The 21342-nt window shown below is 44.3% G+C and overlaps 1 protein-coding gene across 7 annotated transcripts in view; it reads left to right on the forward strand.

Moving 5' to 3' along the window:
* The window catches only part of LOC147448567 (putative glutamate carboxypeptidase LAMP1), a 48179-nt gene extending 31244 nt beyond the window's left edge, over window positions 1-16935 (forward strand). For 3 of the 7 annotated variants that reach the window (XM_086521134.1, XM_086521136.1, XM_086521135.1), the window contains 4 exons: window positions 7427-7515; window positions 7578-7706; window positions 14813-14956; window positions 15041-16935. In XM_086521134.1, coding sequence (XP_086377260.1) covers window positions 7427-7515; window positions 7578-7706; window positions 14813-14956; window positions 15041-15214 — 536 coding nt within the window. In that variant the 3' untranslated portion in view covers window positions 15215-16935. Of the gene's footprint in view, window positions 1-7426; window positions 7516-7577; window positions 7707-14066; window positions 14589-14812; window positions 14957-15040 lie in introns of those variants that run through there. The other 4 variants (XR_015189364.1, XM_086521137.1, XM_086521140.1 and 1 more) reach the window with 4 other exon arrangements.
* The last annotated feature ends 4407 nt before the right edge of the window (window positions 16936-21342 follow it).

Consider the following 21342-nt stretch of genomic DNA (forward strand, 5'->3'; position numbering starts at 1 on the left):
GCCATTGAAGAACGGAGCCAACCGGCAGATCCCCGCTGAGGGGTTTAAGCCCTAAATGAAGAAGTAGCATGTAATTGCTTTTCATAGGCCAAGGGCTTAAATATGTACCATGGGCCTCATTCTCTGACAAGCTTCCAAGTGAAGGTGCAGTGCGTGGAGTACCGGCTTGTACTGAGATGAAGCAATATAAAGAAGTACCGAAAGGGGCCCCAAGGTTTGGGGCCAGTGCTCTCTCGGGGTGAAACTCCACCACTCCCCGTTTCGTGTGTCGAACACTCTCTATCTCTTTCAGTTCAGTTGTTATTTGAAGTGCTCAGTCTGTTCTTTTCCATTGGCACATGGTGCCCGTTCCCGTGACAATACACTTGGCTCAACTCCAAGAGATGAAGCACAACAAGGGTAAGCTCAAGACGGCCAACGGTAATGATGTTTCTTCCTCTCGAGACTCCTCTAGAGACAAGGATAGAAATTCTAATGGGAATGGTAACAATAAAAAGAACTCTCAAAATTCTCAATCTAATTCTCCATCTACATCTCTCTCAGAGTGACAAAGATAAGGATAAGGGTAAAGGAAAATCTGATAAACCTCAACTCACACCTGATGAAAAAGTTGCTTAAGGAACTGTAGGTGGTCAATTAAGTACAAAAAAACACACATTGTATGCAAAGGAGTTTCCGTTGTAACATAGTAAAATAAAATAAAATTTAGTAATCTCCTCCTCCTTCCTCAGGCTTCTCCTTCAGATTTGTGCATCTGTAGTGGTTTGTTTCTTTTCTGTTTTGAGGTTGTTTTATTGCGCAGGTTTTCTTCTTTTGTTTCCTTGTTTACTGCCTGTTTTCTGCATGTCTATGTGCGGTTTTTTCTTTTGTGTGAAGTGCATGTGATGTGTGTTCTGCTTGTGTCTTATCCGTGTTTGGGCGTGCTCTTGTGTATGGGGTCTTTTCTTGTTTTCTGCTTGTTTTTGTTGTTTTATTTCTTTTTTTGATGGATTTTGTTGAGCAATGTGTGGGGGAGTGGTCTGGACCTGTGGAGGGTTTGGGTTGGTGCTGCCTCGTTTTCGGCTTGTTGTTTGCGATGGCTGGAGGCTCTCTCTCCCCCAGATTTTTGGTGTAGTCTCTCTTCTCAGTGGTGATGCTTATTTTACTGGGATGCGCCGTGGGCCTATTTCTACTTCAGCTCTCCATTACTTTCTTCCATTACTCCTTTGTTCCTAGCCTTTGATGTATCACCCATCTTCTGTGACTCTGTATCACTGGTAGTTTTTCCCCTATGGTGTGTAGTCATTGAATATTTCAGCTATCAATTCTGTTGTACTTTGTTATGCCTACGGGATGATGAAATGCTTTTGGGCCTGTAGCTTGTTTACGTAATACGAAGGGTACCAATACGAGAGAGAGAGAGAGAGAGAGAGAGAGAGAGAGAGAGAGAGAGAGAGAGAGAGAGAGAGAGAGAGAGAGAGAGAGAGAGAGAGAGAGAGAGAGAGAAAAGAAAGAAAGAAAGAAAGAAAGAAAGATTTTTAACGTCTATGTCAGGCCGAAATCGGCCTATGAGACAAATCAAATGTACATGGTGTGTATGTCATCCGTCTATCGGAAAGACAAATGAAACAAAACTGATACAAAACTGAACTGAATGTAGGTAGTGGAGTATCTGAGGAGGGATGGAGCTGTATCTCTAGGGGTATATGCATGTCTATATGCTCAAGGTAGTACAATCATGAGAATGCATCAAGCTATCTAGCTCCATCCTGTACTAATGGGGGGATGTAAGATGTGGTACATGGGCGGGTCTGGTGCCAAGGCTACCCGGATGAAAGTTGTCGGGGCGGCCCTCATCTGAGCCACTCGCTCCTCAGTGGCACGGCGCTCCCGGGCTCGGATCTCCTCGATCTGTCGGTGGTGGGAGCTCGCGCCCCTGTAGCCTGTGACTCGTGGTCGTCGTCTAGCTCGGCTCACCTCCGCCTGTGGGAGTGTCACTCCCCTCTGAGTGTCTGGTGAGGGAGGGGCGGCAATCCTCTGAAAGAAGTCTGTGAGCTGCGACTGTCTCCCCTCTGTCTGTGTAGCTGTGTGTGGCTGTAGTAGTGTGTCCTGATGGCTCTGTATCTCTAGTAAGAAACGTCCGAGCTGTCTGTGATCTCGAGAGTCCATGATCTCTCGGAGAGTGGGCTGTCCTCTGAATAAGGCCTCATACCTGCCTCTGATCTCAGTGTATGCTCTGCATCTACATACAAAGTGCTCCTCACTCTCCACCTCCTCTGTGCAGGCTCTGCAGACTCGCTCCTCCCTGGGAACACCAGTATGTCTCCCGATCTCAATCTCTAACCTGTGTGAAGCCACTCTCAGCTGACCAATCGCCACCCGTGAGCTATGTGGCATATATGTGTCCATATAGCGTGGTCTCTGTATGAACCCCCCAGACAATATGGTGAGAAATTGGTCTCTGTAATCTTACATCCTCGTCCCCAAGCCAGGTGACTCCCAGACTCTCCTAGTGTATAGCTGCCACAGATCCTGTCTCAATACCAAGTTCCTCTCACTGCGAGAGAGGTGAACATATGGTGAGTGGGGGTCGTACTGGAATGGTGGTAGGCTCTCCATGTCAAGACCGTGTCCCTCAAACCATGCTCTGACTTGTGAGTACCATGCTCTCTCATGCCCACTCTCTGATAGCTGTATAGCTGCCTCAAATGCTCTACGAGTAAGTCTGTCAGGAGGTAGCTCTCTCATCCTCTGGATGAAGCAGACTGTCTGGAATAGTGCCTCTACAACCATAGGTGGTGTGGCGAGCTCGGCTCTAATAATGTCATGTGGCACTGTCTTCTTGCTGCGGAGCAAGCGTGAGATCATACATACCTGTGGCCTCTCAAGCTGTGTCCACTGGTCAGCTGTCAATCCTGGTGCCCATACTGCCGCCGAGTACATCAAGGCCGGGGTGACTAAGGTGTCGAAAAGCCATCCCTTCGTGCGGGGCTCCTGAAAGTGTGCCTGGTGGCATCTCCGCTCTAGCATGGTCAGAGCTGCATATCCTCGGGTGAGCCTGTCAGCAGCAGCCTGCCTCATAGTGAAGGGTCCTGGTAGGCTGGTGAATGTGATGCCAAGGTAGACATAGGAGGTGACTACATCAACCTGTCCTCCTGCTGCTGTGAAGGTGGCAGCGCTCCTCACTGCACTGGATGTGTGAAAGATCATAACCTTGGTTTTGCCAAGGTTCACAGTCAACCCCCTGTGTGTGCTGAATTCGTCCAAGGCCTCAAGATGGCGTTGCAAGCCCTCGGGTGACTCTGAAATCAACACAATATCATCAGCATATAACGTGATGTGGACCGGAGTACCTGCCAAGTCGCTCCCCTCTCCTCCTGCTCGCAGTATGTAGTCGGAGATCTCGTCGATGTAGAGCCCAAAGAGTGTCGGGGAGAGTGGGCATCCTTGCTTAACACCAATGGTGCTAGCAATGGTCTCTGAAAAACCGCCTGGGCAACGAACTCGACCCGTCACCCTCTCGTAGAGAGCATATATGGCCCAAATCATCTCTGTTGGTACCCCAATGCTGTGAAGGCGCTGGAAGAGTCTCTCGCGTGGGACTGTGTCAAAGGCCTTGCAGAAATCCACAAAGCAGCAGTAAAGCCTCTTCTTCCGCGCCTTTGCCCCATCAATGAGGCAGCGCAGAACGAAGATGTGATCAGTGGTGGAGAAAGCTCGTCTGAAACCTGCCTGGCCTGGAGCTCGTAAACCCTCGGTCTCTGCGTAGCAGCTGAGCTGTGCCTCAAGTACTGCTCCATATAGCTTGGCCATCGTGTGGCCAATCATGATAGTCCTGTAGTTCCCTGGGTCCAGGGTGTCGCCAGATTTGTGGATAGGCACTATGGTGTGCTGTGTCCACTCCTATGGGAAGCCCTCCCCTATAGCCCGGTTGAAGACATGTGCAATCAACGGGGCTATAGTGGAGGCCGCATAAATGATGTGCTCACTCTGTAATCCAGTATGGTCAGCTGATCGTCTGTGCTGCATGCGGCGTATGGCCCTCTCTACCATCTCTGCTGTAAAGAAGGAGGAGCACGTGGGGCGTGGCTCGTGTGGCTGTGGGATAGGAGGCTGCCTTGGCACCTCATAAAGTCGCTCTGCATAATCATGCCATATCTGTGGATCCTCAATAGCTGTAGTCGGACGTGGCTCGCGCAGGGTGCGCCATGCCGTCGCGCTATCCATGCTCATGAATAGGCGGTATAGCTCAAGCTCCTGTGCCTCTCCGAATGCTCGCCGCTTTTGGCGTGTCAGCGTCTTCATATGCCGTCTGGCCTCTCTCTCTATGATCTCTCCTAAGGCTCGCCGTGCACGGAGGCGTCGGTATAGCTCTCTGCACTCATCATCATACCAGCGGTTCTGAGGCATAGTCCCAGGGGGGGGGAGTGCGTCCTGTGCGAGTGGTGTGTGGAAAAGAGCTAATAGCTGAAGTGTGAAGAACGGAAGAGATATGTGATGTGAGAACTGAGAGTGGTGTGGATGGGTGGAGGAGGCATAGGCCATGCTCGACCTCGGCCGAGTAAAGAGAGGCTAGCTCATGTGTGAAATGGATGGTGGTGTGTGGAGTGTGTGCTGTGGAGCTGTGTGGGATGGTATCTCCGGTGATGGAGAAAGAGAGGTATGTGTGGTCGGCTCCGATGGGTATGGGTGGAATGGTGAAGGATGTGATAAGGTGTGTAGCCTCCCTGGGTCCCAGAATATAGTCGACTGTACTCCCCCCTCCCTCTGTAACTCCATGTGGCATACAAGTCAAGCCCCCTGAGGTGGGCCACTGGACCATCCCGTTATAAATAACGAGACGGTGCTGGGAGCCAAGTCGAAGTAGATGTCGTCCGTAGGCTGTGACTGGAGCTCTGTCTGCTGTATCTCTCATAGTAGCCTCCTCATCTAGAGTGTGTAGTGCCTCTGGGTCCTCGTGGTCATATGCCTCACACTGCTCACTGCGCGTACGAGCATTGCAGTCTCCCATAAGGAAGACTTCACCCAGTGTGGAGTACTCCATAATCTCCTCCGTGAGGCATGCGTACGGTGACTCCTGCTCAATAGGGGCGAATCTGGAGCCTGTGGGAGCCAAGTAGCAAAGGGCAATGTAGACGATCCTGTCTCGTGAGAGCTCGAGGCGAATCCACATGTAGCGGGCCTGTGGGTCCCGGGCAACAATCTGTAGTCTGCTGTGAAGCCCCTGTCTAAAGAGTATGGCCACTCCTCCTGAGCCGCGAGTGGTGTGCTGGCGCATACATCCCCGATGTAGAGACTCCCACTGGAATCCATGTATCCGTGGTAACCCTCTCTCTGGGCTCTCGTGTGTCTCTGTAAGTAGAATGATGTCTCGACCTCTCATCACCTCCTCAAGTCTCTCTGGGTGTGTCCATAGGTCTCCATTGCAATTCCAAACCGTGACATGAATCTCCTCGTGTGTCCCACAGGCCGCGAGTCCCTATGCGATGGTCTTGCCATCAATGATAACCCTACCATCTCGATATACTGCCTTCTTCCCTTCTTTGCGGGCTTGGTGGACTCTAGGCATGCACGCGCGACGGTGATCTTGTTGCATCTTTGTGAGGTCATCATCAAGATAAATCGGGGGGCCTTCTAGCCCTCTCAAGATGACCCTCTTTCGGAGGAAAGAAGTTCAAGACTCCTCGGAGGCGAATTGGAGGATGAGAGCTCTCTTCTTTGGATCTTTGCCGGCTCTCCAAACTTTGGAGAAAGGGATCTCTTCTTCCTTGTATCCCACTTTCTTGCATAAAGCTTTCCCATCGCTCTCGGGTGTAGACCCTTCTTCTTCTTTGATGCCGGTCACTCGCACATTGAGACGGCGAGCTTGTCGCATCTTCTCCTCCTCGATGGTTGTGTGTACGATGAGTACCTCATCTTTTTGGGCTTCCTCTCTTGCTACCTTCTTGATATTCTTTTTGACCACTTCGACCCATCCTTCTTTGGTGGCCTCTAATTTGTCCTCAATGCTTGCGGTGAGGGCTTTGGTGATCTCCTCCTTGAGGGCTTCCTTAGCCTCCTCTTTAATCTCTCCTTCCATGGGGGTGAGGGATGTGATGGAAGCATGAAGGAGATCGATTTGTGCCTTCATCTCTTCTTGCTCTTTCCTCCATCTCTCCCTCTCCTTCTCGTTCTCCCGTTCCCTTCTCTCCTTCTCCTCTTTGAGATTTTGGATTTCCGCTCTCATGTCCTCCTTCTCTTCGTTCCATAGCTTGATGAAGGTGGCTTTCTCCTCCCTCCATATCTCTCTCTCCATCCACCATTCTTTCATGTCCTTCTCCAATTGTGCAAGCCTCTTGTTCGTGAGCATGAAGGTTGTCTTCATTGTCGATGTCGGCGTCTTGATGATGGGGGAAGACATGGTTGTCTTCGAAACTACCCTCTCTTCATATTGTGAAGAAGAGGGGAGAAGGGGAAGAGAGGGAGTACGTGTGTGTATGCGTGTATGTGTGTAGTGTGTGTGTGGGTATGTATCCGTGTGTGTGTGTGTGAGAGAGAGAGAGAGAGAGAGAGAGAGAGAGAGAGAGAGAGAGAGAGAGAGAGAGAGAGAGAGAGAGAGAGAGAGAGAGAGAGAGATGGCTGCGTGATGGGGAGCGAGGAGGGGCTGCGTGAGGGGGAGGCTGGAGGGGGCTGCGTGAGGGGGAGGCTGGAGGGAGGCTGCGATGAGGGGCTGCGTGAGGGGGGGGGGAGGGGCTGCGTGAGGGGAAGAGAGGGAGTACGTGTGTAGCAAGGAGAGGCAGTTCAGCAGCAGCAGCAGGTTGGTATAACAGCAGCAGCAACAGGCGGGTACTGGGGGTGCTGTGCAGGTGGGGTGGGCGCGCTGAGCAGCTGGGGTGACACAGCAGCGCGCAGTACAGCAGTAGTGTGCCTGGAGCAGCACAGCAGCAGGTGCGCGCGCGAGAGAGAGAGAGAGAGAGAGAGAGAGAGAGAGAGAGAGAGAGAGAGAGAGAGAGAGAGAGAGAGAGAGAGAGAGAGAGAGAGAAAGAAAGAAAGAAAGATTTTTAACGTCTATGTCAGGCCGAAATCGGCCTATGAGACAAATCAAATGTACATGGTGTGTATGTCATCCGTCTATCGGAAAGACAAATGAAACAAAACTGATACAAAACTGAACTGAATGTAGGTAGGTAGGGGAGTATCTGAGGAGGGATGGAGCTCTATCTCTAGGGGTATATGCATGTCTATATGCTCAAGGTAGTACAATCATGAGAATGAGAATGCATCAAGCTATCTAGCTCCATCCTGTACAAATGGGGGGATGTAAGATGTGGTACATGGGCGGGGCTGGTGCCAAGGCTACCCGGATGAAAGCTGTCGGGTCGGCCCTCATCTGAGCTACTCACTCCTCAGAGAGAGAGAGAGAGAGAGAGAGAGAGAGAGAGAGAGAGAGAGAGAGTTTCTTGGGCAGCTTCGACAATCTGGGGACTTGTTGGCCTTCGTATAGCAGACAGTTTAATCATACCGTTTGACTACAGAAACTATGCAGATGAGCTAGAGGTAATTTAGACATCTTATTGTACACTTCTTAATAAGGGACTCCATTCATTCAATTATTGCAGGTTTACACAAAAGCAGTGGAAAAAATACTGCCTGAAAATGGACTTGATGAAAGTGTCTCAGTGGAGCCTATATGGTCAGCAATTCAGAATTTCAGGGCAGCAGTAGTCCAAGTAGAGAAGGAAGTAGAGGTATGATTTTTTGTTTCTGTTTTTTCTCTCGTTTTCGTTCCCATCAAGATATGTCCATATACAAGCACAAACAACTCTTTGTGCATGGATGCAAGGAAATGTGTGCTTACATGCTGGCGGACACTCTCACATGCAGGTCTTGAGATCAACACTCGTTGGATAGATCTTTGAGGTCTCTTGGGATTGTTCCTACAATGTCAAAAACTTATCTTCTCATGGGTGTGTGTGTATGTGTGTGTCAAAAACTTATCTTCTCATGGGTGTGTGTGTATGTGTGTGTCTCTCAATATAAGATGAGGAAATTGGAATTGCCTTTCTATCACCCAACTGTGGTAGATTGGTTGTCCCAATTCCCTCTTGAATAACAGGTCTTGAGTCCAACACTTGCTGGATAGATCTTGGAGGTCTATTGGGATTGTCCCTATGACGTTAAAAATTCTCTTCTCTTACACAATAAAAAGTGTATCGGTATGGTTAGATGCAAAGTGAGAGTATGATGACAGGTTTGACCAAGATTTCTTATGCACTTACACATGCAATATTTGCGCGTCACAAAGTGATGACGTGGCATGACTACCCGGAGTCCGGACACCAAAAGACATTTAATAAGTTGTTCCAACTTATGTGTATTTGCCGATAGGGTCCTAGGGACACAAGAAATTAAATAAAGCTGATTGGACAATTGTACGGATTTTTTGCAAATTGCAATGGCAGGTTGACGTGGACTGCCGTACGTATTTTCGTAAAAAGCGCTAACACGTTGACATGGTAGGCTATACGGATTTCTGGAAATTACGATGGCAGCTTTTCAGGAGTCCCAGCGCTAGCTTTTGAGAGCAAATGCTTTTGAACTGAATGCTTTTGGGGCTCTTCTTTTGAGCATCCCTTGTAAGTTTATAAGAACCTCTGGGGCCTCATTCTGCAAAGCATCTGGATGCAAAGTCTGAGAACAGAGGTCCCGCGGGTGTTGTACTTTGCTCAAGCATTAAATACCGAGAGGGGCGCCAGATTTTGGGGCCAATACCTCTGGGCACGGAATTACGTCGGGCCGCGTCGACTCAAGTGAATTGTTATTAGGTTTGTGAAGTGCTTTTAAGTGATTCTCTGTATTGCCAGATTTCCGACTTGGGGTGTCCAAGTTTGTAACAGTGGTATTAGAGCTCATGCGATTTCTCTTCTACCGAGAAATCTGATCCTTTTACTACGACACACATGGATTCCGACCCAGCAACGGATTGATGAGGTGCATTCTTGATGGCGTACAACCATCGATTCACCATTTAAAGTCCGCATCGAAGAAACCACCTGCCTGCGAATGTACACTGAAGATGAACTTGATGTGATCAAACGACGAGTCAACCAAATATTGAAGACCATGAAGCCTTCAAAGAAATGCAACAAGGGAACAAATTACCCCGGTTGTTTGGGTCATCACTCTTCTTTTGCAAATGCACGAAAACAGAAGAAGCGGGTACGCTTCGAGGGTGTCCAATTTGTCCTCATCCTCTTCTGACAGTTCTGACAGCCCTCTTCTGATTCCAGTGATGAGGACAAAAAGGGCAAGAAACGACAAAAAACTCAAAGACACTGAGAAACAAGAAGAAGGCCAAGCAAAGCAGACCTCGAAAATTTTCTGACAGTTTTGTAGAGGATTTATCCTCCCCTAAGAGCTCGGACTTTGATGATTGAATGTTTTATTCAAAGAGGAAGCACTTTTATAGAGCCAATCAATATGACTTTTCAAAGATAAGAACAAGAAGACCAAAGAATTCAAGGAGGATGGATAGGCAATAAAATTTGAAAGCTTTTCAGGATTTCGAGATGCGCATAAGGCTCTTGCTTTTATTCAACAGTTTGACATAGCCTTTTCTAGTGGGCGCTACACAGAGCATTCCCAGATTAGAAGGGCAACATCCTATTTGAAAGGAAATGCACGGACATGGTGGTCCACTTTTCTGTTAAGAAAAGAAGCACCGACAAAGTGGCTTAAGTTCAAAAGACTTTTTATTTTCTCGTGGCTCACTCAAGAGTACGAACCTAACGTGATTACCGCTTGGAATCATCTTCGGATTGCCTAGACAGATACTCTGGATACTTATTGCGAGAGATTTTGGGATGTTTTCTGCCTGTCTCATCCTTTAAAAAGATCAGTTGTAAGCAGCAAATCAAGCGATTTTGCTGTGGACTACCCAAAGAGATACGAGATTACTGCTTGTTACCGAAATCTGAGTCCATACAATAGTTATGGGACATGTGTAAGGATTCTAGGTACTAATCCTTAATCAAGTACTTAAACTCATGATTAAAGACATAAGAAACTTGAACTGAACTCAGAAACAAGACTTAGAAGACTCTGTGTTGATTGATCGAATGATTGCCTGAAATAGGCTCCTTATATAGGAGACGAAGAGACATCTCCTGGTGAAGAGACATGACTTAAGACGTAAAGACACATGCAACCATTGGACGAAGAGTCGCAACCATAGAGCGAAGGGGTGTGACTAATCGTCGAAGGAGTGTGGCTTTTGGCGAAGAGGCACGTCTCTTGAGCGAAGGGTCGTGACCATCCAAGCGCAGGGGTCCTTCTTGGCATGGCACTTCACGTCTCTGCAACTAGGCGTAGATGTAATATTGCAACATAGTCACAATCGTGACATTCCCTCCCTCTTTAAATAAAACCCAGGGTAGTTGTAGAAACTCCGGGAAGAAGGAAATGTGTTGTTGTAGTGCTTCTGCATCCAAAGTTCTTTCTGTTAATTCCCACGTCATGGCACTGTTATTGACCATGACTATTTTGCCAAAATGAAAACTGATCATATCTGCAACTTGATAAGTGCCTTTGTCAAAGTCATTTGTAACTTTGAGCTTTGTCCAAAAAAAGATTGAATTTTTATCTGCTTCGAGTGAAATTATTTGTAAACTGACTTGAGTTTTCTGTTGATTGATGATCATTGGTTGGAAATCTGTAAAGTATTCCATTGGTTTTTCTGGAACAGTAAAATCCTCCTGAAGGGATGTCGTAGACTGAGACAAAGTAGTGTTTGAAGGTAGATCCATCTGAAAAGGTTTATCACTGGAACAAGTTGTGTCCAAAGATTCATTTGCAGCGACTAAAATCGTGCTGCAATAGTCTGCATCTGTTTTGTCCTTTGCACCATTGAAGGTAAGGACTAGAGTCTTCGAGTTTGAAGAATTATCATTCACCATAGCATCTGGTATCTGTTTAGAGACAAATACTGTATTCTGCAAGGGCGGTGACGAGACGAATTTTCTTGCCTGGATCACGGCCAAAGAAGGGGTTATGTGCTTGTGGGTTGTCACATAAGAACTTGAATCTTTTGAATCTTCAGCTGTTTCAACGGGTATTAAGGCTTCCAATTGAGAAGGGGGAGGTCGAGGGAGCTGTTGCCTCTTAGACCTCTGAAGGATCCTCTTGCACAAGGAAAGAATCAATAAATCTGTAATTGTACCACCATCAGACAAGAAAGACTTAAATGTAGGGCATGGCTCGCAAGGGGGAACTTGTCCAGCGTCGCAGCATTCACGACCGAGTACTCGAATAGGGTCGGATATATGTGCCACTAAGTAAGCCCATCTTGATATCGCTGATGATCCTTTGGAAGCTTCATGTTGCTGCTTTTGTTGCTGATGATTCGAATAAGAAGTAGGTTGCTTAGAACTGTAGCATTTCCTAGAATATTCATGCTGAGACTTTTACTGCTCGCACGAAGGTACTTTCTATCCGGTTGTCTCTGAGAAACCATGCTTTGGGTGAGAAAATTTTGACTGCAAAACCTCCGAAGGCTTTGGTTTGAGTGGTTCTTCTTGGTCGACCACTGAAGCGTAGGAAAAAGATGGTAGAGAAATTGCATGTGTAGTCCGAGAAGCAGTTGGGTGACTCCGAGAAGAGGGTTGCATCTGCATTTGATCCAAGCGGGTGTGAATCGATGCGAGACTTGTTGAAATTGCTGCCATCTCCTTTTTGAAAACTGCTATCGAATCTTCGGTAATATATTGTCGTCGCCATCTTGTCTCCATCGCCGATTATGTAGCAATAGCTACTGGGAGAAGAGTGTGCTGAACCATTGTTGGGCTATGCTCGTCTGCAAACGAGGCACCGAGGGGTATCGAAACCATGTTGTGGGCTAAGGGTGGGTAATTGCCAATATCCGGGGTGATGGGACTTTCAAATTTGCTGAACCCACGCTGGGTTTTGTTTTCCATATTCGCTTCTGCCCCAAAAGCTATACGTTGGCTGGCTGACTTTTCTGCAGATTGGAGTCTTATCAATCACGCTCCTGCTTGCTGGTCAATTCTAATCGAGGGATGAGGTTGCTTTTTAATAGAAGTGCCCAAGGGTTAAAATTTTGAGGTGCACTTAGAATAAGCGGCCGGGCTCAATGGGAAAAGAGTTAAATCAAGTGAATTAATCAAGGGGCCTCCAGCGTGAAAAAAAAAAACCCACGATCAGCGAATAGGCACTCGATTACGATTCCAGCCAACGTGGAAAAAAAACTCACGAACAACCACCCGAATCAGCCGGGGGGGGGCTGCAATTGCATGAAGAGGTGCACTTCTTGACCAAGGGGGTGTCGAAGAGGGTGAAAAGCTGCGAAGAAGACGAGGGAGGAATGTGTGCTGCCATGATAAATCGGGATAGAAGCAACACCCACGCAAGCACAATCTTTGGGTAAGAGGTGCACAACATCTTTCTTCTGATAGTGTTCGTTTCGAGAGCGGGGAGGGTTACATACACCGGTTATACTCCATTAGGAAGGATCACCTTCTTCTGCTTCCATACAACTCCGGGAAGGGGGGGAGAGGGTAGCGGCGAGGGTGAGAGGTTCACAACCTTTGGGTCTCGGAAAAAATTTGCTCTGATACCACTGTAAGGATTCTAGGTACTTATCCTTAATTAATTAAGTACTTAAACTCATGATTAAGACTTAAGAAACTTGAACTGAACTCAGAAACAAGACTTAGAAGACTCTGTTTTGATTGACCGAATGATTGCCTGAAACTGAGTACAATAGGCTCTTTATATAGGAGATGAAAAGACACAAATGAAAAGACACGTCTCCTTGTGAAGAGACATGACTTTAGACGTAAAGACATATCCTTTCGATGAAGAGCTGCAACCATTGGATGAAGAGTCGCAACCGTAGAGCGAAGGGGTGTGACCAATCGTCGAAGGAGTGTGGCTTTTGGCGAAGAGGTACGTCTCTTGAGCGAAGGGTCGTGACCATCCAAGCGCAAGGGTCCTTCTTGGCATGGCACTTCGCGTCTCCGCAACTAGGCGTAGATGTAATACTACAACATAGTCACAGTCGTGACAACATGCTAAGCAAAGGTTTGCTATGCATTCAGGGAACTTGACTTATCCAACAGATCAACCTTTGGCAAGTGATGACAGAAGAAGAGTAAACAAAGATACATGTCTCGACGGACAAAGGAACAGGAAGACGAATACCTCAAAACGGGGAAGTGTTTGATTGTGGGAACAAGGACACATATCTGCGCGGTGCCCCAAAAGGGCACAAGCATGATAACGATTGACAGACTGAAATAGAACTGGGCGAGAAGATATTGACTCCAGATTAGATTTTGGATAGAAAATTGAAAAAGATATTGATGTGTTGACAGTATTTTGCTTTATGACTTTATGAATAACTTTGTAATAGGAACTCTCGAAGATGACTTTGATTTATGTATGAAATTAATGTTTTCTGGAAGATCTTGCTATTTGTGAATAGATAACAGGTGAAATCGAGAACGAGATCATGACGAAATTGCATCTGAATGCAATTGAGAGCAATGACAGCTCCAGAATGAACCTAATAACGATAAGAATCAGGAATTTTGAATGATGATGACTGATGATGAATGATTGAATGAAATTGTGGTAAGCGCATCAAGAGTTCCCAAGGGATGAGATGGCTACACAGCGATAAGATGACTAGATTGAATGATTGAAACACTCTGTTCAATATGAACTCAACATTTGATTGATGAACTGGAATTCCTGGAAATGAATCTGATTTTTTATTACCCACACATATGATTGTGTTTGAGTGTAGGATTGAATGATGGGATGATTGACAAAATGACTGCAACATTTTGGTCTTGAGAAATCGATGGACATGATCGCAATAAAAATTAGTTAATCCCACATTAGTGAGGTCCGGTGTGGATCTAGATGCGATTGCTAAATACGTTGCCAAGAATCATGGTCCTAGATCATAATGGATTCTATGTGATATGATCTGAATGTGATGTGACTGTCGTCTTTGTACAAGCGTTGGATTTGTGTCGTCTAGTGCGTCTACTGAACTGATTTATGGCTTATGTCTGATTTTGCAGGCGTAATCGAGGGAGATTACAATTCTTTCAAGAGGGGGGGTATGTCACAAAGTGATGACGTGGCATGACTATTCGGACACCCAAAAACATTTAATTTGTTGTTCCAACTTATGGGTACCTGCCGACAAGGCACTAGGGACACAAGAAATTAAATAATGACTGGGCAGCTGTACCGATTTTCCGCAACTTGCTCTGAGAGACTGCGTGATTGCCGTACGGATTTCCGTTAAAATGTTGACATGCTGATGTTGCAGTTAGTACGGATTTCCAGAAATTACGATGGTTGCTTTTCAAGAGTCCTAGCGCTAGCTTTTGAAATCAGATGCTTTTGAACCGAATCCTTTTGGGGCTCTACTTTTGAGCATCCCTTGGAAGTTTATGAGAACCTCTAGGGACGGGTGTTGTACTTTGTTGAAGCATTAATATAAAAATAAATACCGAAAGGGGTGCCAGATTTTGGGGCCAATACCTTTGGGCACGGAACCACACCGGGGCGTGTCGACTCAAGTGAATTGTGATTAGGTTTGTGAAGTGTTTTTAAGTGATTCTCTCGTGTGTCATGCCAGATTTCCGACTTGGGGTGTCCAAGTATGTAACAGCGCGTGCTTGCACACATACATAAATAAATCCACATGTACATTGGACTAAAAATGCTTATTTTGTATCCATTATCTGGGAATGGCTGTGAATGTGGAGAATTGTGTTATAATTTTTGATTCCCTTGTGATATGTTTTGCTCTGTGCAGGTTTTGCATAAAGCAAAAGCTGGCTCTGCCAACTTTTATGAGCTTCGCTTATCAGTAAGAATATTGAATGATCGTCTCTTACAAACAGAAAGGGCTTTTCTTGACAGAAAAGGCTTATCGGGAGCAGAGTGGCACAAACACCTAGTAAGTTTCCTTTCTTTTTAAATTTAGTGGGAGTGTGGTCAGTGCAACAGAAGGTAAATTGACTCAGGGACTTAAATTTAATAGGTATATGGTCCCTCAAAGAGTGACAAGTACGGAGTTTCCTTTTTCCCTGGTATCAATGGCGCAATATCGGCTGCGTTAACAAGTGGGAATTGGGGCTTAGTGCAACATGAAGTGTGGAAAGTTGCCCGAGCCATTGAAAGGGCAACAGTTGTGATTGTAGGACAGCTCGTTTGAAGAGTTTTACCACTGCTCTCTTTCTCTCTCTCTCTCTCTCTCTCTCTCTCTCTCTCCCTCCAAGCCTGTAGGCAAGCCGAGAAAATGCAAGTTTAGATACTGAAGGAGGGCACTTGTAGGAAGATGTTATAGCATAGTGATTAGGACCCAGGAGAACGCTTGCAGGAAGATGTTATAGCATAGTAATTAGGACTCAGAACGCTGTCTCTAGCTCATCCAAATATAGAGAATCGAGATCTCTTTAATCTTGCACGTGTCCATCGTGCCTTTGTATCAATCGGCTTTTGTAATTGGCGCGTAGTTCTCCACTGCTTACACACTGTCTTGTGCTCCTGTGTGCAGAGCCCTTGCCATACTTGGGATTTTTCCATGAACTCGTGAAAAGCTGCAAACTCCACAGTTCTGCTCGACCATCCATTATTTATAGATTCCCAAGGAGGTCACTGCATCCATGTCCTCTTTCATTTGCATGTGGCAATCATCAAGAGTACTTGCATGTTGTGAATAATCTATGCTTAAATCAGCTCAATCACGGTTGTAGGGTTGCTGTGCACACTATAAAGCAAACAAAGAAGATCTTTGCCATTGTTACCCATCTTTATAGTGTCTAGTATGGTTAAAAACTAAAGCCATGCATGACGAAGATCTCCGATTCCGCTTCATCTCATTCTTTATAGTGTGTCTAGTATGGTTACAAACTAAAGCCATGCATGACAAAGATCTCCTATTCTGCTTCATCTCATTCTATTGACAAGGTCCACACGAGATGTATGTTTCTTTACCGGAAATTAACACTCACGGAAAATTGATATGTGCATTACTCTTCAACCTTTGCAACATGGCATCATCAAATCAATAGCTTTGCCTGGATCCTCTTTAAAGTTGTCCTACTGCAATACAATTTAAAGACATTTTGAGGGCTTAAAATCTCACCGTAGAAAAGCAAAGAAGATTTCTCACCACTATCTTCTGCCTGTCTTCATCAATGCCTCAAACCCAATAATGAAACCATTACCATCTCTTTTGCCACACTTTTGTACTTGACGTGCCAATGATGTGGAGCATCCCTGTAATTTTCATTAGCCTTGCTTTGGATTTTTGTAGGCTTTTAGAAGTGCCGCTCTAAGCGGGTTAATATTGTTGACTACAATGAGGCATCAGCCTTCTCATACTCTCATATAAGGGCATTAGGTGGTATACCAAGGTGGTAGAACACTAGTTAAGAGCACTATGGTAAGCACGATGTTGGCACCTTTGCTTCTTTCACATATGTGTGCAGCTTCAACATGCTCTCCAAGCAAGTGGGTCGGTTGCAGATCTATAATTTTGGTAACTTTGGACATGTTTGATGCTTTGACTTTAGGCCTATGGCGTATACGCTTGGAAATGCCACATTTGTTGTTTAAGGTTTTTGTTCAAAGGTGCAGACCATTGCATCCATTCCTTTACATGGAAACTCCAAGGAAATACCATGTATCATTGTAATGCTTCAAAATCTCAGAGACTTTAATGACCCTATTGTGTTAAATTCCACATAACATCTAATGTTATGAAAACATGGGATGCTCCAACACAAAGGAGAAATGGCTATCTTGATTGGTGGTGAGAGGTACTTGAGTCAAGACTCCCTTATCGCCAATTTGAGCATTTGCTTCCAAGTCTGAACATTTTGAAGTTCACTTTGTCAATGAATCTATTATGACTACTTTCCCACTAGTAAATGGAATTGTCCTTGTCTCTATAGGAAGCTTGATAAATCTAGACATAGTGAGAAATGTTGGAGAATAGAAGGTCTATAAAAACACTAAGAAGTGTGTGCATCTACTTATGTGCATATTAATTTTTGTTTTCGTTCACCCTTGCTTCTCTCTCTTTGTCATCCTTCTTTATCTCTCTCTTTTGCATGCCCCCCCTCTTCTCTCCACATGGTCTTAGTTGTTGCTCATGAACATCTCCTTCTTTGTATTGTGTAGAGTGTCCAAATGGAAGTTTCTCACTAAATTAACCCTCCATGCCTTCTAATTTCCTTGTGAACCATGTTGTTTTGTTGGCCACTACCATTTTATACTTTGCCTTGCACTCATATGCTTATTCATCAACACGTCCACAACTCTACTCATAGGCGTACCATCTAGCGTTGCAAAGACAAAGATCGCATCAAAGAGTTTGTGGCTAGATTGTTTCAAGGAGAAGTGTCTTGCAATGGATGCGGTGCAAGGTTGCTGGCTTAAAAGTCATAGTGGGACTAGAAATGACACGTGGCATGAACCATGGAATGTCTATTCTACTCGATCATTATGAAAGTCAGATGGGGTGACATTTTAAGGCCTACTTTGTGGCATTCCATGGATGCATGCATGCTTCACATGTAGTTTTTCTATCTAAGTAGTTCTATCTTTGCTATGAAGAATCTTATACTTTGTACCATACACGATGTGTCTTATACCTAGAAATGTAGGGTGGAGATGAACAAAGCACCCTTCTCATTGCAAAGGTAGTGTTTTAAGACATTCTACATAGTTTCAATTTTTGGAATGTTGAACTAAATCATTGTTAGCATATCAATTAATATGGGGACATACTTTACATGTGGTGTTCCTCTACACATACTTTGTATGGTAAGTTTTTCGTGATCAACCCCTTGACTCCTAGGGCTACCACTAAACAGCAAGCACCCATAAAATCTAAATATCTTGCCAACATGGTCTCAAAATAAAATTTCCCTAAATGCTCTACAAATGTATGACAACTTAAAAATCACTAACATATATCGCCTCGACCAAAAATTCTGTTTGAATCTGTGTAATCTAAGGAGTTTTGTTTTTGTGACAACAAAGAGTGATGGAGATTATATAGCCCAAGGTGGTTTAGATTCATTTAATAAATAAAATAGCATAGGAAAACATTTGTTATGGTCACATTATAAGATTACTAGGAAAGATTTCAAATGTTATACCACGAGGAGGTGGAGTGAGGCCACTCCACATACTAGTGAAATGAATACTAAAGCGCTCAATTTCAAGCTAATTGTAGAAATTTTAAAATTGGAAATTTAAAACATTTTATCATTATGCAAAAGATTGATTGTATTATAGTTGATTATACCTAGTATATATTAAAAAAAGTTTAATTCTAAGGATCACATGGACCGTGGGTTTACCATTGATGATAAGTGAGGACCCATACTTGTCATGCTCTATTAACATGTTAGAATATTAGGGATACACAAGAGTCGAGACTTGTACAAAGATAAAGATGACTATACCGAACAAGTACAATACTTGTGATACAAGCACTTTGGAGAGATAAGAGTGATAGATGTGGTACTCAAGTGTGTACGAGAATTGAGATGAGGCACATTATGAAAGGGACAACCATATTGAGGATTACCTAGGTAGATGAAAAAGAATGAGGATAACCTTATTTAGGAGTAACTTTTAGCCTAAATTTAAAAATTAAATCAAACTTACTTGATACCAAAAGACGGCCTGATTTCTTGAAAATTGAATTGATTAAGAATTAAAATAGGAGTTCCTCTTTTATATGATATGCCGGCACTTGTGAGACAATTTTCCTTTTGTTTAAGGTTTTCCCTTTAGGCATCACATTTGGTTCAACAATTACTTGATAGAAGTGAATTCCATTTAGCCTCTTATAGGGCATGGGTGAAATCAATGGATGCGTCATGGAGTACATCATGGTAAAAGTCATCAATCGTAGGTGTACTCTAGCACATGGACTATCACAAGAATTATGTCAACATGACATGTTGAGGCAAAGGGAGGTGGCTCTACTGCATTTGGGATGCAACATAATTATTTGGCTATGAGCAAAAGAGGAAAGTAATCATGCTTTCATAATAGTAACATTGCTTATAAGGGACCTCTTTTGACGTTTAGACATACCATAAAAGTTGCATATGGCAGAGTGAGCTTGAACTTTGTTGCTAATGAGATAAATCTAATGTGGTAGGCAAATCATAAATGAGTTGAGTTTTAGTCTTTAAGAATGAGTTCTTGGAGTGGTTACATGGTTTGTGTGTGCATGTTCTGGTTTTTGCTTAAATTTGATATGTTGGTTGCATTACACTTCTTTTAACAACAACAACAACAACATACCCCTCGTTGGAGCTAAAAGCAAGTTGCAAATAATGGGCTCGAGTCTAAAGCAAGTGTGTCTGTAGCGTAGATTAGATTGTGTGAATTGTTAATGAGGCATTGTTTGCACCTCTTTTTTTATTTCATATGTGCGTGTGCTTTTAGTAGAGGGTGTGCATATTAGAAGTAACAAGATAGCACACATCTTGCCATGTGTGTGTTTTAATAGTGGTAGGTGAGATGAAGAAGGAAGGAAGCTTATGCTGTGGCTTCACATCTACCTTCTTCTATGCTCTCAAAGTCCTCTTCCTCATCTCCATGGATGATGCTCTGTCACTCATGTGAGATGTCTCCATGTCCTAGCTTGGTCTATGCTATCCTTGGATTGACAATTTAAGGTTTTTGTTGATCTTGTGTGGTTTGCTATACTGCGATTGCATAATTTTTTCAAGAGAGCCTAGCACTATTTCAAACTGGTTAGACAAATCTCTTGTGAAGAACCAAGAAAAAGAGCCTAGGGTGGACCATTCACATCTCTTAAGAAGTGCTTCAAAGGGGGGGTGATGAACTTGATATATGAGAGAATGTGTGTGTGTGTGTGTGTGTGTGTGTGTGTGTGTGTGTGTGTGAGAGAGAGAGAGAGAGAGAGAGAGAGAGAGAGAGAGAGAGAGAGAGAGAGAGAGAGAGAGAGAGACCATCCCATCAATTACACCCACCAAAGTTCCATGACGGGGTTCACAACAAACAAGGAAACCATGCACATACATTATTCCCCCATCTTGATTACTTATTTTGAAGCTAGATGGAAATACCATTATTTCTCTATGTCTAGGTGTTGTAAGCATTTAGCGGTGTAAATTCACAATGTTCTAAGAAGTATTTCATAAGCTCAATTCTATTCTCCATGATCTCTTGATCCCTATCCACCTTTGATTCCCTACCCAATATGGGAAGAAGCTAGATAGATATAGTATATTATGAGCATATAGTTTTTTACCCTTAGAGTCACCTCTCCACCTCCTCATCTCTCATGTACTTATGTAGTTCTAAGTTTTGGTTTGCTGGTGCCTTTTTAAATTTCACACCTTTTTTTTTTTTATAAATTTCCAAATCACACACCTATGTACCAAAGGTTAAATCTCTCTCTCTCTCTCTCTCTCTCTCTCTCTCTCTCTCACACACACACACACACACACACACACACACACACACACACACACACACACACACACAAATCCGCAACTTTTTTGTAGTTTCTGTTCATTCTTGTTGTGGTTGTTTGTTGTTGTCATTGATTGTGGTTTGATGATTTATCCCATTGTTTTTTTATATGCTTGGTTGTGTAGTCACATGTGGTACATCATACGAGATTGATGCCTTGATAATAGGTAGGCATGGTATACATAGCATAAGTGCACAATGTGACCCATGAGGAGGATCTTACCACTAACTTGATGGTGGTGTCTACTCCTTTGACAATGGGCACACACATATGAACATGAATTAAGAATCATACATTGCTAGATATTGGTGCACAAAGTAGAGAAAAGACAAATCCTTTGATACTTTCTTGTTGATTATGTTACTCTAGATTGTGGGAATAGAGATCAAAAGTTTAGATGGTCACATCGTGGGAATAGTAGTGAAGAGGCAAAGCCTTGATCAATTAAATTTAATTCAAGGGGCTTTCTGACATAAGAACGCATGTTATGGCTCGCAAAGATAATGAAGGGTCCATTGGTAGGTAAGTTTGACGTGACAACACTTACAAGTGACAGTGGGGGAGCTTGAATGTAGCATTTGCACGTATGAGTGCAAGTTCTTATGAGGATGGTGCAACTTGGACTATTTACACACAAGAGGGGTTACTGCTAGTGGCAGTGGGGTAGCTTGGTGTAGCAAAGAACATAAGGTCGTGAAAGTGGGATGCCTGGTGATTGCGCCAAACAAGGTAGCTCCAACAAACAATTGTAAACACATAGTAGGGGATAGTCGATAGATTTTACATGAGGATGGTTACGCGGGCACATT

Source organism: Adiantum capillus-veneris, chromosome 10, assembly GCF_014529385.1.
Source record: "Adiantum capillus-veneris isolate H3 chromosome 10, ASM1452938v2, whole genome shotgun sequence".
Lineage (NCBI taxonomy): Eukaryota > Viridiplantae > Streptophyta > Polypodiopsida > Polypodiales > Pteridaceae > Adiantum > Adiantum capillus-veneris.